This window comes from Parasteatoda tepidariorum, chromosome 10, assembly GCF_043381705.1.
Source record: "Parasteatoda tepidariorum isolate YZ-2023 chromosome 10, CAS_Ptep_4.0, whole genome shotgun sequence".
NCBI classification, from domain to species: Eukaryota; Metazoa; Arthropoda; class Arachnida; order Araneae; family Theridiidae; genus Parasteatoda; species Parasteatoda tepidariorum.
In genome coordinates, this window is record NC_092213.1 from 20,322,002 (window position 1) to 20,336,463 (window position 14,462).

At 27.7% G+C, this 14,462-nt stretch overlaps 1 protein-coding gene across 1 annotated transcript in view; it reads left to right on the forward strand.

Annotated features, from left to right (window-relative positions):
- The window catches only part of LOC107442549 (acetoacetyl-CoA synthetase-like), a 30,589-nt gene extending 29,056 nt beyond the window's left edge, over positions 1 to 1,533 (forward strand). Inside the window, exon 17 of the mRNA XM_043041411.2 lies at positions 1,294 to 1,533. Coding sequence (XP_042897345.1) covers positions 1,294 to 1,425 — 132 coding nt within the window. The 3' untranslated portion in view covers positions 1,426 to 1,533. The remainder of the gene's footprint in view (positions 1 to 1,293) is intronic.
- The last annotated feature ends 12,929 nt before the right edge of the window (positions 1,534 to 14,462 follow it).

Sequence of the window (14,462 nt, forward strand, 5' to 3'; positions counted from 1 at the left end):
TAAGATAAACTGAAGAAAATCATAAATATTTTATTGTTTATTGTTTTAGTTTCAGAGAGTTAATAATTGTATTAACGTGTTCGTAAAGTATTTCATCATTTAAAATTTCAGATAGTTAACTTGCGCAATCTTATATGTATTTATGATTGTTAAGAGTTCTTTCAATTAAAATTTTAAATCTTTAACTATAATGTTAGCAAATATATTTCTGTTAGGTTCTTTTTCGTTCATTTAAAGCTTCAGGAAGTTAACTAAGATATTCATCACTATGTTCATGATTCGGTCGGTTACGGTTCAGGTTTTAGAAACTCACTAACCACAGTATTAACAAATAGAGTTTTTTTCGTGAAATTTCATACAGTTGAACACAACCAAGCATTTTGCAAATACATTTACGCTTGTTATAAAATGTTTCATCCAAAGCTTTAATTATAGAATTAAAAAAATGCATTTACTTTAGTTATTAAATTTTTTGCTCAAAAAGTTATTCACTGCATTCACAAATGCCTTAACATTTATCACGAATTTTTAATTAACGTTTATCAATTAACTTTGATATTCGTAAGTATAATTAAACTTGATACGAATTTTATAATTTAATTTTTAATGTTGAACTAAAAATTGATTTCATTCTTAGAAACTGAAATCTAGCCTATTAGAATATTTTTAGTTTAGCTCTAACACCAGAGAGGTCTAAAAGTTTTGTTTCATCGATTGTTAAATTAAAAAAAAACCTGTTAAATTGTGAATTGATGGAATAAGTAGCTATTCTTTAAATTGTGTTGCTTGCAACCTATAAAAATTTGATAGTATTTTATTATTGAAATTGTGTGAATAGAAAATATTGCATGGAAATCTGTTATGTATGAAATGAGTATTTATTCTTTCTAATTATTTATTAATGTTATAGATACGGGTGTATGTTCATTATTTACAGATTTTGGTGTGCTAAATCATTAAATTAACTAACTCTGTTAACTTTAGACTTTTACAAGCTTAGATAAAACGAAACATTTATATTGCCTTCTAATTGAAAAAACAACGAAAGTGCTTCTCCAAAGGTTCCGAGAAAAGTGGCTTGACAACTTGTTTTCTTTCTATTGCTAATGCTATGAATACTAAAATAGAATTCACGAAACTGATAAAACAAAATTTATTTTTGAAAAAAAAAGTTTTTTCAGCATATGTAGTTTATCATAAAGATATACAAATATATACAAATCTCAATTTTGTAAAATATTAATTTGTTGTTTTCTTTTTCTTCTGACAAATTTATTTATTTATTTATTTCAGTATAACATGAATGGAAAGAAAATGGAAATTTTGATAAAAAAGCTGCTTAATAAAATGCCTTATAATACAAATGTCCTCAGGAACAAAGAATCTTTACAATGGTATATGAATGTACCACCCTTTGAAGAATAAATTACCACTTTGTTAATTCATTATAGCTTATAAATACAATTGTTTTCATTAAGAAAAAGAATTTATTTATTATGTTTATGAATAATAAAATTTATTTTTACAAAAATAGTCCTTAAAAATATTTTTTAGTTAGAAGTTTCATTAAATGTTTTATATGAGGATAGCTAACAATGCGAAACATAAAAAATCTGTTTGAATGAAATGTACTAATTATTTCATCTTCGAATATTAAAAAAGCCTTTCAGTCCATCATAAAACTTGTTGCAATCTAAGATTTCGTTTTTAGTTTTTAAATTTAGAAAAGTGCAAAAAATATTCTTGTTAAAGATGCCGATAAAAGGAGACAGAGAGAGAGAGAGCTCCCTTTTTCTTAATTGCCACTAGATGGCGCGGTCAGTAGACAGGTGACCTTTCCGAATACGAAGTGTTGACTCTTTCCTTACCCCTTTTAGCAAAATATAAATAAAATAAATTTTATCTATAAATTGTAAAATTTGTTTGGAAAATTTTTCGCAGAATACACTTTCTACTTTCATTAAAATAAAGTTTAAGAATACTTATCTTCGGTGAATGATTAAACATGTTTATCAGAAGTTATCTAAATCGAAGCTTAAATAATATTAATATTTTGTATTACAAAGCAATTAATTTAAATATTTAAATATTTATTAATTTTACCGAAGTATATAATAAAAATTATTGCTCTGGGTAGAAGCAAATCAGTAAATTTTACTTCAAACATAAGTAAATTTCCTTTCATTTATCACGAAAATATGTGTTACTGATTGAATTTTTAATGCATAAAATTTGTTTTAATTAAAACGATATTTGCAAATTTAGTCATTTCGGTCCAAGTTTTTCAAGTCTTTAACAGAAATGATAGTATTTTATATTTAAATTTTCTTTAACATTTTATTTAATTCATCAAATGATAAAATGTTAAATTGTTTGTTTTAACTTTTGATAAATTTATTTATCAAAAGTTAAAACAAACTTTAATTAATCCCATCAAAAAATTTTTTACAATTTTTTTTCAATTAAGTATAACATTTTATAGTGATTTTCAATAAATGAAATTTAGAAATATTGTTGCAATTTAATTAGGATAAATATTATTATTTAATGAAACTAAAGCTTTTAAAACACCTTTGAAATCAAAATACTTAAATTTAGTTTTGTTGCCTTTAACCGTCTTCGTTAGTCTATATACATCATCGTATTTTTCTTTCTTATACGCTCTTCACAGGTAATTGAAAATCTGTAGCATAAAGATTACTAATTGACCGATGAGATTATTTTGGGGTAACTCGCAAAATCTTTCGCAAATGTGTCGTTGACCTTTCATTTCGAATATAGCTCAAAACGCATGCTCAAGAAAATGTACACAGTTCAAAAGAAACATGCTATAGAAAATGAACTCAAAATAAAATGGGTATTTCCAGATGTCGTTACGTCTTCGATCCAGGAATCCCAAGATAACGAAATAATGCAGGAATCCAAGATTCTGCAAATCAAGTTAGGATTGACAATTTAGTTAATCGATATAGTTTGTCCATTCCAATTATATTTTACTCTTTTAAAAATATTTCTACAACACAAGAATTAAACTCATCTTTTCATTTACTCATCATTTGTACTTAGCATCTCAATTTGAAAAGAAATCTTCAATATATTGCAATCATTAAACTAAAATGCAACTTCAAAGCACCGACAAAAACACAAACCTGACACGCATTTTCGATGCAAAAAAATACTAGATGAAATTACGGTACAAAATACCAGAACATGTTACGGAACAAAAAAATCTGATATACTGTAATCTTTATAGGAATTATTATCTTAAAATCACTAAATCCCTCTAACTAAATAAATATCATTGTAAAATTAAGATATAATATATTATGGGGGAAATGGATTTTGCAGATGATCCGCTCAAAGTGCCGGCGCATTGCACCATAATGTGCTTCGGAATTTCTTACAGTGTTCAAAATAATTGTGTGTGTATTTTACTGTATCATTCAACATCTTAATAAAAAGTGTAATTCTAAGGAACAAAAATCTAATGGTAATCCTAACAATGAGTTATGCATAAATATATAAAGTAAGAAAAATTCATTCTGTAATTTTACTGTAAGGTTTGACAAGCATTCCGTAGGTGACCAAGGCACCAATTATATTTATTGCCAGGCTTCGTTTCAATGAAGCGATATTCCAAACAGTAAGATTTATGTCCCGCAAACTTATCTTCATTACTAGATTTTGATAATACACGGTGGTTGAATCATCAATGTCGATGTAATCTAAGGAGGCTTTAACGCTATCATTTGCAGTAGAAACTCGTGAGGCAAACATAATAAGCACAGTCACTCCAAAGACACTACGAATCGTATGAGTAAGATGGATAATGTTTTTTAAAGGAGTATCTTCTTCAAAAGTTTCGTGAATTTCATCAAAAGCTACCGTAAGACAAAGAGCTATGTACCAAAACACAATAAAACTCAGCGTATCGTCTACTTTCGTCACTAGTTTGGAAATCGACCCGTACATAGAACTCAGATTCTTTAAATTTTTCTCTTTTCTGATTTTAATACTGTAAGTGATTAGTACTGTGTGCAAAATGCTGCACACAGTGCAGTAATATAAAACAAATGCGCTTGCAACCACAAAAAGCATTTCTAAATTGAAGTTTGCCACTGCAATGAGGCAAGTGTCAATAGTGTATGAAATATGAATGTCAAAGTAAAAGATGTGCATAAAAGTATCCATGTTAAAGTTGGCTATACTCCAAACATTATAAATAATGAATAACAAATGAAATACTAAAATGAAAATGATTGCAAAAGTTATCCATTTTTTAACTTTGGAGAAGTTCACGTCAAATGCATTGACATCTAGGGTAAATATTTTTCTTAGTGTTAGTACAACATTTTGAAGGGAAAGGATTTTAAGACGAAGGACTATGGACAGAGAAGAGGCAAGAATATAAATTAAACATTCTGATAAATACTGAGCATAATCCCGCTTACGTTTCGATGTGTAAGTACAGTAAGTATGAGAAATTAGGCACATCATATTTACACTTATATACATGAGAAAAGTTAATACATGCACTATTTTTTTAAAAACTGCACATTTCGAATCATGTTTGAATGATATTTTCCACGAAGTAAGTCCTAATATTTCAAAGAAAGCAAAAACTAGATTAAATACATCATCGTAGCAGTTATCACACAGCTCCTGAATCTCATTGTTTTGAGTTGGAGCATTTCTTCGCTTTTTCAAATTCATTTCGATCTTTCAAATTTCTATTTATTTGATCTAACAGTAAAGAGATATCAGCTCGTCTAATAATTGGCTAAGCTTATTTTTCGAATTGCATTTCAAATAAAATTAATTATTTATTTTAATTTCTATATTTAATTGATTAATTATATATTTTAAAATTCTTTAAAAAATAGACTTAAATAAAATGTTGCAAACTAAAGTTTCGATTTAATTATTTCAACCAGGTATAAAATAATATTTATATTCAGACACACATTAATGTCTATAATATTGTGTCTGAGTTAATACATTGTTCGTCACTGCCACGAAAATCAATTAGTTTAAAATTCAACAAAATCTTTAACTTTTTGCCATTAAAAGTAATCGATAATCAATAAAAAGAAGAAAATTTAAAAGTCATTTCTGAGATATGACGGGATCTTTTACATCAAGCGAAGTTGACGACAAATTGAAATCAATAGATATTATGAATCTAAGGTAATGACGATGATTTTAAACATTCACAAATCAGTTGGTACCATCACATTTATTAAAAATGTATTGACGTTTACCGTCAGGTTTATAAAGTGTTTTGAATTTGATATATCATTTTTTAATGTAATTAAGTAATGAATCATAAATTGTTGTTAAAAGTATAATAATGAAGATGGTTTCGACGGAAAAATTATCTTTACATGAATTAAATTTGACAAGCACGAAAATTAAACATCAGGACACAAATAAAATAAGAAATAAATTTGTTAAAAATATTTAAGCACTTTCTCACTAACCGAAACTTAAACTTAGTTTAAAAAATTGTGTTAAATAAACTTTTACTATTATTTATCACTTTTGGTTGCAAGCTGGTTCATGATCTGTTTAATCAGATGTGCTGCATTCAAAAGCCCAAGTCTAAGTGTGAAAGCCGGGATCGCCTGGTTGATAGGGCGTTGGGTCCATGGTCAAGAGGTCGTGAGTTCGATCCCCTCCATCCATAGACTCCCCGTGTATTAAATGGTGACTGATGCACGTTAAATCTGTCGGGTCACCAAGTTCATGTTTCCATAACAAATTAAACTTCTGGAGGTAATTAATTGGAGATTGGTCGTTATCTGTTTAAGGTTAAAATTACAGTCTATGGATGAATGAATAGGCCGTCGTATAAACGGGTTGTGACGTGTGTGGAGGGCGTTGAAGTTGCATTCTTCCCCATAGAATTCTCGTAATGTATTTATATTTCATTTAATTACGTGTATTTCTCATCAAAATACGCAAATTTAATAAAGAAATTTGAAAAATACGTGCTTGGTAAACTGGTGCAATATTTAACTTGTTGGTTAAATGGTATAATAGTCAATTATTTCTTTTCATAAAATAGTGTAATATTTAGTTATTTCTTAATAAAATAGTAGTGTATTCTATTATTTCTTGATAAAATGTAGTCATTTTTGATTATTTCTTTGTAAAATAACTTCACATTTAAATTTTTCTTGGTTAAATAGTGTTAAATTCAATTATCTTGTGATAAACTGGTGCAGTATTTAATTATTTCACAGTAAAATAGTGCTTTTTTGAGGGAGCGGAAACTTTACACCTGTTAAAGAAATCACTGGTTGTTAAATTAAGAAGAATTACATTTGAATAATCAAAATTATTTATATTTTGATTGTTCAAATATAATTGTTTTTTATATATAATCGGTGTTTTTTTATTAAAAAAATTTTATAATAAAAAATGATGCTTGTAACTCAAATCGTTAAGAATTTTGACAGTCTCATAAAAAAAAACTTCGAATAACTAAAAAAATTAGAATAGTTTTCTTAGAAACATTTTTTTTTAAATTGTAAAACAAAGGCAAATTGACATTTCATGTAAAAAAGTAGATATTACAATTGTTGTTTTTTCTATTTTTCATTAGGTTCTTTTTTATTAAGTTATTTTTTTAAAATTAAAAACGATGGGAAAGAAAAGAGGGATATTATGACATATGAGGTTCCATTTCTTAATTGCAAAAAACAATTAGTATGAAAAAATAAGACATTGCTACATAAATAAAGTATTAATGGGAAATAAAATGAGAGAATTTGCTATAATATTAACAAATTTCGTAACATGAACTATCTCTCTCTTTTTCAAATTTCTCTTAATTAAGTAAAAATAGTTTGTTTTTTTACTGAATTTCCATTTTTTATATCGACATGATATGAAAAAAATTATATATTTAAATTCGCTGCTGAAATTGATTCTCGATCTTGTATACAGCTAAACTTATTTTTTATCAAGTTAAGCATAACTTGCAAAATTAATATATAACTGTTGCATGACAAAATAATTGTGGAGGAAAATAATTTGCAATTGCATCTTAAAAATATTTTTAACAAACAGTAAATATTGAAATCAATTGTATTTTTCATATTTTACCGATAAAAAAATCGGATTTTAAAATAATTGAAAACTTATGTGACAGTTATTCAATCAAAAATAGCTTTAAAAAAGAATATTTTTTTGGAAAATATTTCTTAAGTTAGATATGTGCTTATCTCAAAACAATTACTAGAATTTATGTTTTTTCAAAAAGCGATCATTATAATATAACTAATACATTTATTTATTTGAATTTGCTATGAACCGTGAATAATATCAAACATGATTTTATTTGTTACATTTGTAATGTTCAATTTAAAGTGCTTCAAACTTTTTTTTTTCTTCAAACTTTTATTTTTTTTTTAAATATTTCATGATGCATGCACGTTTGAATAATTACGAGCTAGGCTATTTCGCTACGAAGTGAACTTCATGGCAATTATAATCCAAAAGTTTTACGTTAACTGAAATAAGTAAGTAGACCGAAATAAAACTGAATTAGGTTTTGTTTTAAAATTATCAAGTGCTCAAAAAACATCAAAATGTAATTATAAAAGACAGATGCTCAACAAATTAGTTTTCATTTTCTCAAAATGCATTTTCAATGATATTGTTTCATGAAAATGTGGCGTGCCATGCTGATTTGTTGAGAAAGTCGCTGACTCAATTTCAAAAACAACTTTAATTATGATATTCTTGCGAAATTAAAAATATTGAGTGAGTTTATAAAAATATAGTTGAAGTGGTTTTTGGCTCTACTATTGAAACTCTTACGTATCTCAATGAAATCAAAATATAATTATACAAGACATGCAACCGCAAAACTAGTGTTTGATAGTATAATATATTTTTAATTCTGTATTTTAATTGAAAGAGTTTCCAAACGAATTGTAATATATCATGAAAATATAATAACACTGTTTATTCAACAGTAAAACGTTATATGCTTTATAGGTGCAAGCAATAAAGATCTTAAAAAGAAATAAAGTCTGGCTAGCAATAAAAGAAATCCCTCTGAAAATATTTTTTTTTTTAATGAGTTGTGTGTAAAGAAATGTATGCTATCATCCAAGAAAGCTTTTATAAGAATCCTAATGGTAACAGTAGAAAATAGATGATATTTGTCCCAAAGTAGTATTTAATAGTATTTAAAGCCACATTTTACTAAAAGAATGTTGCTGATTTCATTAAAAAAGGGAACTTTGAAAGAATTTGGCAAAAATATCAAAGAAACATTTCTGAGTTAAATTATTTCTCAAGTATTTTTGATGCATAGCATTTTTAAAAAAGAAAGTGGAATACAAACAACAGTTGAAAATTTATTGAATGTTCAGTTAATTGAATAAATTCAATAAGTTGATAACTTTCAATGCTGAAAAGGCTTAAAAGTTCTTAAAAAGGACAACAGAAGATTTTTTTACAATGTAGTATAAAAATTTTGTTAGAACAATTTTGTTTGAGAAACTGTTTGTTGAAACAGTTTGTTAGAGAAATTTTCTTTAAAAGACTTGTTTGAGAAACTTGCTGAAACAATTCTGCCAACTATTTGAATAACATGCTTGGAATAATCTGTTAAATTGATCTTTTAGCAGAATTCTATGAAAACATTCTGTTAGATTTATCTTTAAGTAGAATTCTTTGAAAACGCTATATTAGAACAATCTGTTCATACACTGTTAGAAAAACCTATTTCAGCAATTCTGTTTGAATAATCTCTCAAAATACTTCTGTTTAAACAAACTGATAGAATAATTTTGTTAAAATATTTATGTCGGAACAATCTTTTAAAAAAACTGTATCCGAATAATTCGCTGGAACAATCATATTAGAAAAGTTTTATTGAAACAATACTGTTAGAACAGTTCTAAACTATTAGAGCAATTCTGTTTGAGCGATCTTTTAAACTACTACCAGCAATCCAACTACAACCAAACTACGACCAGCAATCTTTAAAACTAATTCTGTACGATTAATCTGTTAGAACAATTCGGTTAAAATATTTATGTAAGAAGAATCTTTTAAAACAACTCTGTTAGAATAATTTAGTACAATCTTTTTCAAGAATTCTATTAGATTTGCTCATCGTATTTGTAACATCTTTTTTCAGATACTTCAAAGCATAAATTAAGTTTGACATTTTGATGTACTAATTTGAACATTTTAATTCATCCAATTTTTGCCAAAAATAATGGATTACGGTTGCGGTGTCCACGATACAAACTTATTTCAAGCTAACGACTGGAAGTTCTTACTTCTTATTCTAAAGTGTTTTGGAATTGCAAAAGCGAAAAACAAAAGAATTAGTGAAACTGTCAGTAAAATGCAGGATGCGTTCTATACAGGACTTTTCATAGTGTGGCTAATCCCATGCATATACTTTTCATATTTAACAGTTTATATTTCAGAGAAATTTAATATAATATATGTCATAATGGAAATCACAGAATATTTTCTAATATTTGTAATGAGTTTCATTTTACGTTCAATCTTGCGAAGAATACTAAAAAGTGTAGTTTACATCCATCAAATTAGAACAAAAATTTGTTCTAATCAAAATCGCAGACAAACAAATAAATTAATGATACTTGTGTACCCTTTGCTTCTTATCTATTACACTATTTGCGTTTTTGAAATATTTTGGGTATATGGAGACTATGATCGAATTGCTAGTCTAGCTTTTTTCGATCTTGTTGACTTAAGCCACCTAAACAGTAAGACCAAACAATCTTTTGCGATTATATGGAAAATTTTGTATTGCTGGTCGTACGCTTCGATCATTTTAATACCTGCTAGTTGTGCTTTCATGTGTTATTTTATTCAGTTGGAAAACTTTAGTACCATTAATTTTTACAATCGCTTTGTTAGAGAGAATATAAAAATTCGAATAACATCTTCGAAATCCATTCAAATCATCAATGATTACAAGAAAATGACTATTAAAATTAAGAAAATAAATGATTTTCTTTTACCTTTAATTATTTGTTTGATTACGGTGTGGTTTATCACCATATGCTTTTCCCTATATCTATTTTTAAATCCCTTTGTGATGATTTATGGAAGAGTTAAGTATTTAATAACACTTATAGTACATTCAATTCAATTTATTTTTCTCGTCAATATTTGCGATAAGGTGAAGAATGAAGTTCAATCAATTAAAGATGATCTGGCATCAAGACTAGAAGAAAATCGTAACTCACTCGCTACTAATCTATTAATATTACACTCAGCATTCGAACGTTTCAGAAAGAAAGTATCTGTTGTTCCACTTGGTTTGTTTGAATTGGAGAAAAGATTTACTCTCGGAATGTTTGGACTGATAATAACTTACAATATTATCCTTTCGCAGTTTCAAAATTAGGGAAAAAATCAATCACTAAAAGTTGTCTTGTCAAGTGTTTTTTTTTTTTAGATATATTTTTCAGACGCTCTAATTAAAAACAAAAATATATTTAATATTTTAATGGTAAATTTTATTTACAAAAGAACAGTTTAATATTTATTAAAAAGGACTGTTAGTTTATTAGAATTAAATTTGTACTAAATTTAGTTTTTTTTTTCATTTATATTCAAAAATTTATCGATAATTAATTTTGTAGATTTAAGAAATTTCAATGACGAATAACTGTTTCTCTATCATCCAAATAATAACAAATAAGGGAAAATGTGAAAATTTATTGTTTAGAAGTGAGCCGTGTTTTGAAAATTTTACTTTTAACTCAGAAAAGACGACGTTATTTCTCGCTGCATTTCATTACCATAATTTACTAAAATGATAAATAAAATATTTTTCGGTTATTTTGGTCTAAATGAAAACAAGATGATAAGAAAAGTATGAAAATTATGTTTAATAAAGATTCTGCTCAAAGGGTTAAATTCTGTTAAAACTGATTGCACAGAAAAATGGCAGCCTATACATTTTATTTAAAATTGCATACTATAAATTATTTAAATTAGATTTATTGCAAGTAGTGTCTGTATTACTCAAGATCTTATATATTGTATATTGAAGTAAAATGTGTTATAAAATACTAATTAAGACAGACTGTTTAATTACTTATTATTGTTCTAAATGATAATTTTCAAAAAGGATGGTTGCCAAAAACTTAGAAAATGCCTGCATATAGAAGCCAACCGGAATTGACAAATCATTAAATTTCGTGAAATTCATGAACTTAATAAATGAAAAGTATAAAGTGAAACTAGGTAAATGTACTTGATTATGTTTTAATTTTAATTATTTGCCACGTCTTTTTAAAAGGGGAACAACACAGTAGAAGCCTGTAAAATGAATGAATTTGTTTTTAAATGAATTCTGCAATGGTTGTGATAAAATTAACTTAATATATCTCTGCATCATATTGCGCAGATTTTATTCTTCATTTTATCATGATATAGGTAGAAAAATTTCAAAAATTTGCTCATATATCATAGAATATTTATAACTTATTTTTTAAATTATACATAACTTCCTGTTCTCATAAGTTGAAAGAGAAAATCATCTAAATTCGATTCTATCTAGTTTTTTTTAAACGACATGAATATAGTTTTCATTGCACGTATGAGTTTTTAAGAAATGTTTGTATTTTGAAATGAAAATTTCAAAAAATTACATATATAAATCACATTTTCATGGATTATTCAAAATGAGTCAACGCAATCGACATATACAGATGTGCAGTAAAAACTATATTTATTGTGAACATTGTGCCAAAATTTCAAGTAAATCGGTTAAGTACAACAAGCAGGAGAAACATAAGTTCAAGTAGACAGCGCTTAAAGTTTTGTGAACAATAATCCATATAAATATTTAAAGTTTTGAGACTAACTACAATGCATCAATACCAGGTCCATACGATGCTTTTTATACGCTCGAACTACTTAAGGATTGAATTTCTCGTTTATGATAAACAGTGTGGAGGCCTTCTCTCTTCTAGGAAGTGTTGGCATTTGGGTATATGCTGAGGTGCTCTTCAGTCATGAGCACGAGAGCACGCCATAGTTGCAAAGAGGGCAAGTTTATGCATCAAATAGTTCTATTCTGTAAAGTTGACTTCTTAGGTAATCGTAACCAGTAGCAAGTCTAAAACAAGATGAGCAGGACTGCCTTTGGAAAGGAAGATGAGTCTCGACGTTTTATTCAAAATGGAGTTTCAAATTTTCCTAGAATCTCTCTTTGGTTTCAAATTTCCTTTTGGCAAGTCTTGACGTTTTATTCAAAACGTAATTTCAAATTTTCCTAAAAACCTTTTCCTTATTCAGATTGCAATTGGTTAGATTTAAAAGAGGCAGATACATGCACTGTTAAAGTTTTCATTCTAAAATTATGGTGAAATAACTGGCAGCTGTCTGTCCATCCGATTAACCGTAAAGTTTACGGTAAAGAACATTTTTTTTCCTTTATGGTTTTGAAACCATTTACAAAAATAATGGTTATAAAGCGATGAATATAACAATTTATGCAAGCGATGAATTTCACAATTTACAACAAGCATTTTTCTCAAGCATAAAAAAAAACAAAAATATCTAACTAGGCATAGGAGCTCGGTTTTTCGTAAGGTAATAATGGTAATTAGAGAGCTCCGGACACTGGGAATTCTCCATGTGGTGAAGGAATTTGAAGAAATATTGTGGTGTCACCACTAGGACTCGAACTCCAGTTCTGCCGTTCATGAGATTGACTGATAATCCCGCTCGGCCATGATATGTACGCCGTTGCATAGAAGTAAATAGTTTCATTAGGTGGTTCTAATTGGTGAGAAAAAATTCTGGTTGTTTAACCGTATTAGGTGAACGCAGTCAATAAACAGTTTTTCTCAAACTTAACAGTTTGATTACCATTTTATTTATGGTAATTTGACTGTTTTGATTAAATATGGTAAAATAACCATTCAATAAATTGTTATTTAACCATTTTTTCCGAGAAATTTCTAACAGNACTATACGGTTTTTTAACAATTTACAACAAGCATTTTTCAAAAACGTAAAAAATAAATAAATATCTAACTAGGCATAGGAGCTCGGTTTTTCGTAAGGTAATGGTAATTAAAGAGCTCCGGACACTGGAAATTCTCCATGTGGTGCAGGAATTTGAAGAAATATTGTGGTGTTACCACTAGGACTCGAACTCCAGTTCTGCCGTTCATGACATTGACAGATAATCCCGCTTGGCCATGATATGTACGTCGTTGCGTAGAATTAAGTAATTTCATTAGGTTGTTCTAATTGGTGAGAAAAATCTCTGGTTATTTAACCGTATTAGGTGAACGCAGTCAATAAACAGTTTTTCCCAAACCTAATAGTTTGATTACCATTTTATTTATGGTAATTTGACTGTTTTGATTAAATATGGTAAAATAACCATTCAATAAATTGTTATTTAACCATTTTTTTCCGAGAAATTTCTAACAATGAGACGCATCATATGCCACAAAGGTAAAAGAACATCTCATATGTGCGATCACTGGAATGGCTTCACTCATGTGAGGAAAAACTACTGGCATTGCTAATCTGGTATTATTCTTTTTTTCATGATTAAAGCAGAAACCTATTAAGCTTTAATATAATCTTAATGTAAATACTACTGGAAAATCAGATGAAAAATTCTTAAGAAATAAAATGAAATGCAACGTCATCTTAAATTTCTGATATGAAATTCTCAAATCGTCGAGCAAGCACGAAGATTTATTGTTTTACTATACAAGGTAGTTGTGATAAAAGTTAACCTATTTAGACCAACATAGTTTCCATAGTTCCCATGTTGATAGTTATCAATGAAGCTCAGTGTATATGCCGTAGGCTAATTGAATAATCCATTGTTCTTAATTTAAGAAGCTACAGCAGTAAGTATGAAATGAACCAAACTAATTGGAAAAGTTCCCATTATTTTATAATCAGCCTGAAACTTTTTAGGTTTACTTCTGCGAGTGCACATATCCTGACTCCAAATAGAAGATATGTTATTTATCACTCAGTTGTCTTGATGCAACCAGTTAGCCTTTACCCAAAATAATGATGGTTTATTGTGAATAGTCTTATTAAGGTTGTTTTTCAAAAGCTCTGTGATCGAATGAAATTATGCTTCGCTTTTTTTGCGAACAATATGCTATTTTCGAAACTGATGTGAGTTTGAAACAGTTACTCATACCCGTTAGATCTACTTTAGCCTATCTTTAGCCAACGAACTCTATGTTTATTCTGCAAATTGCGCAAAACGTCAATAGTATTGGCCACAGTATTGAGAAAAATTAAAGCGTTTAAAGTCTAATTTTTTAACGTTTGGAAAATTACACCAATGCTGCATTATCTGGGATCATATAAATTTGAAAAAAAAAAAATAGGAATAAGGCATTGATTTTGATACTTTTCATCTAGATAGAAAAATGTCACCAAATTGGCGATTTTTTAAAAAA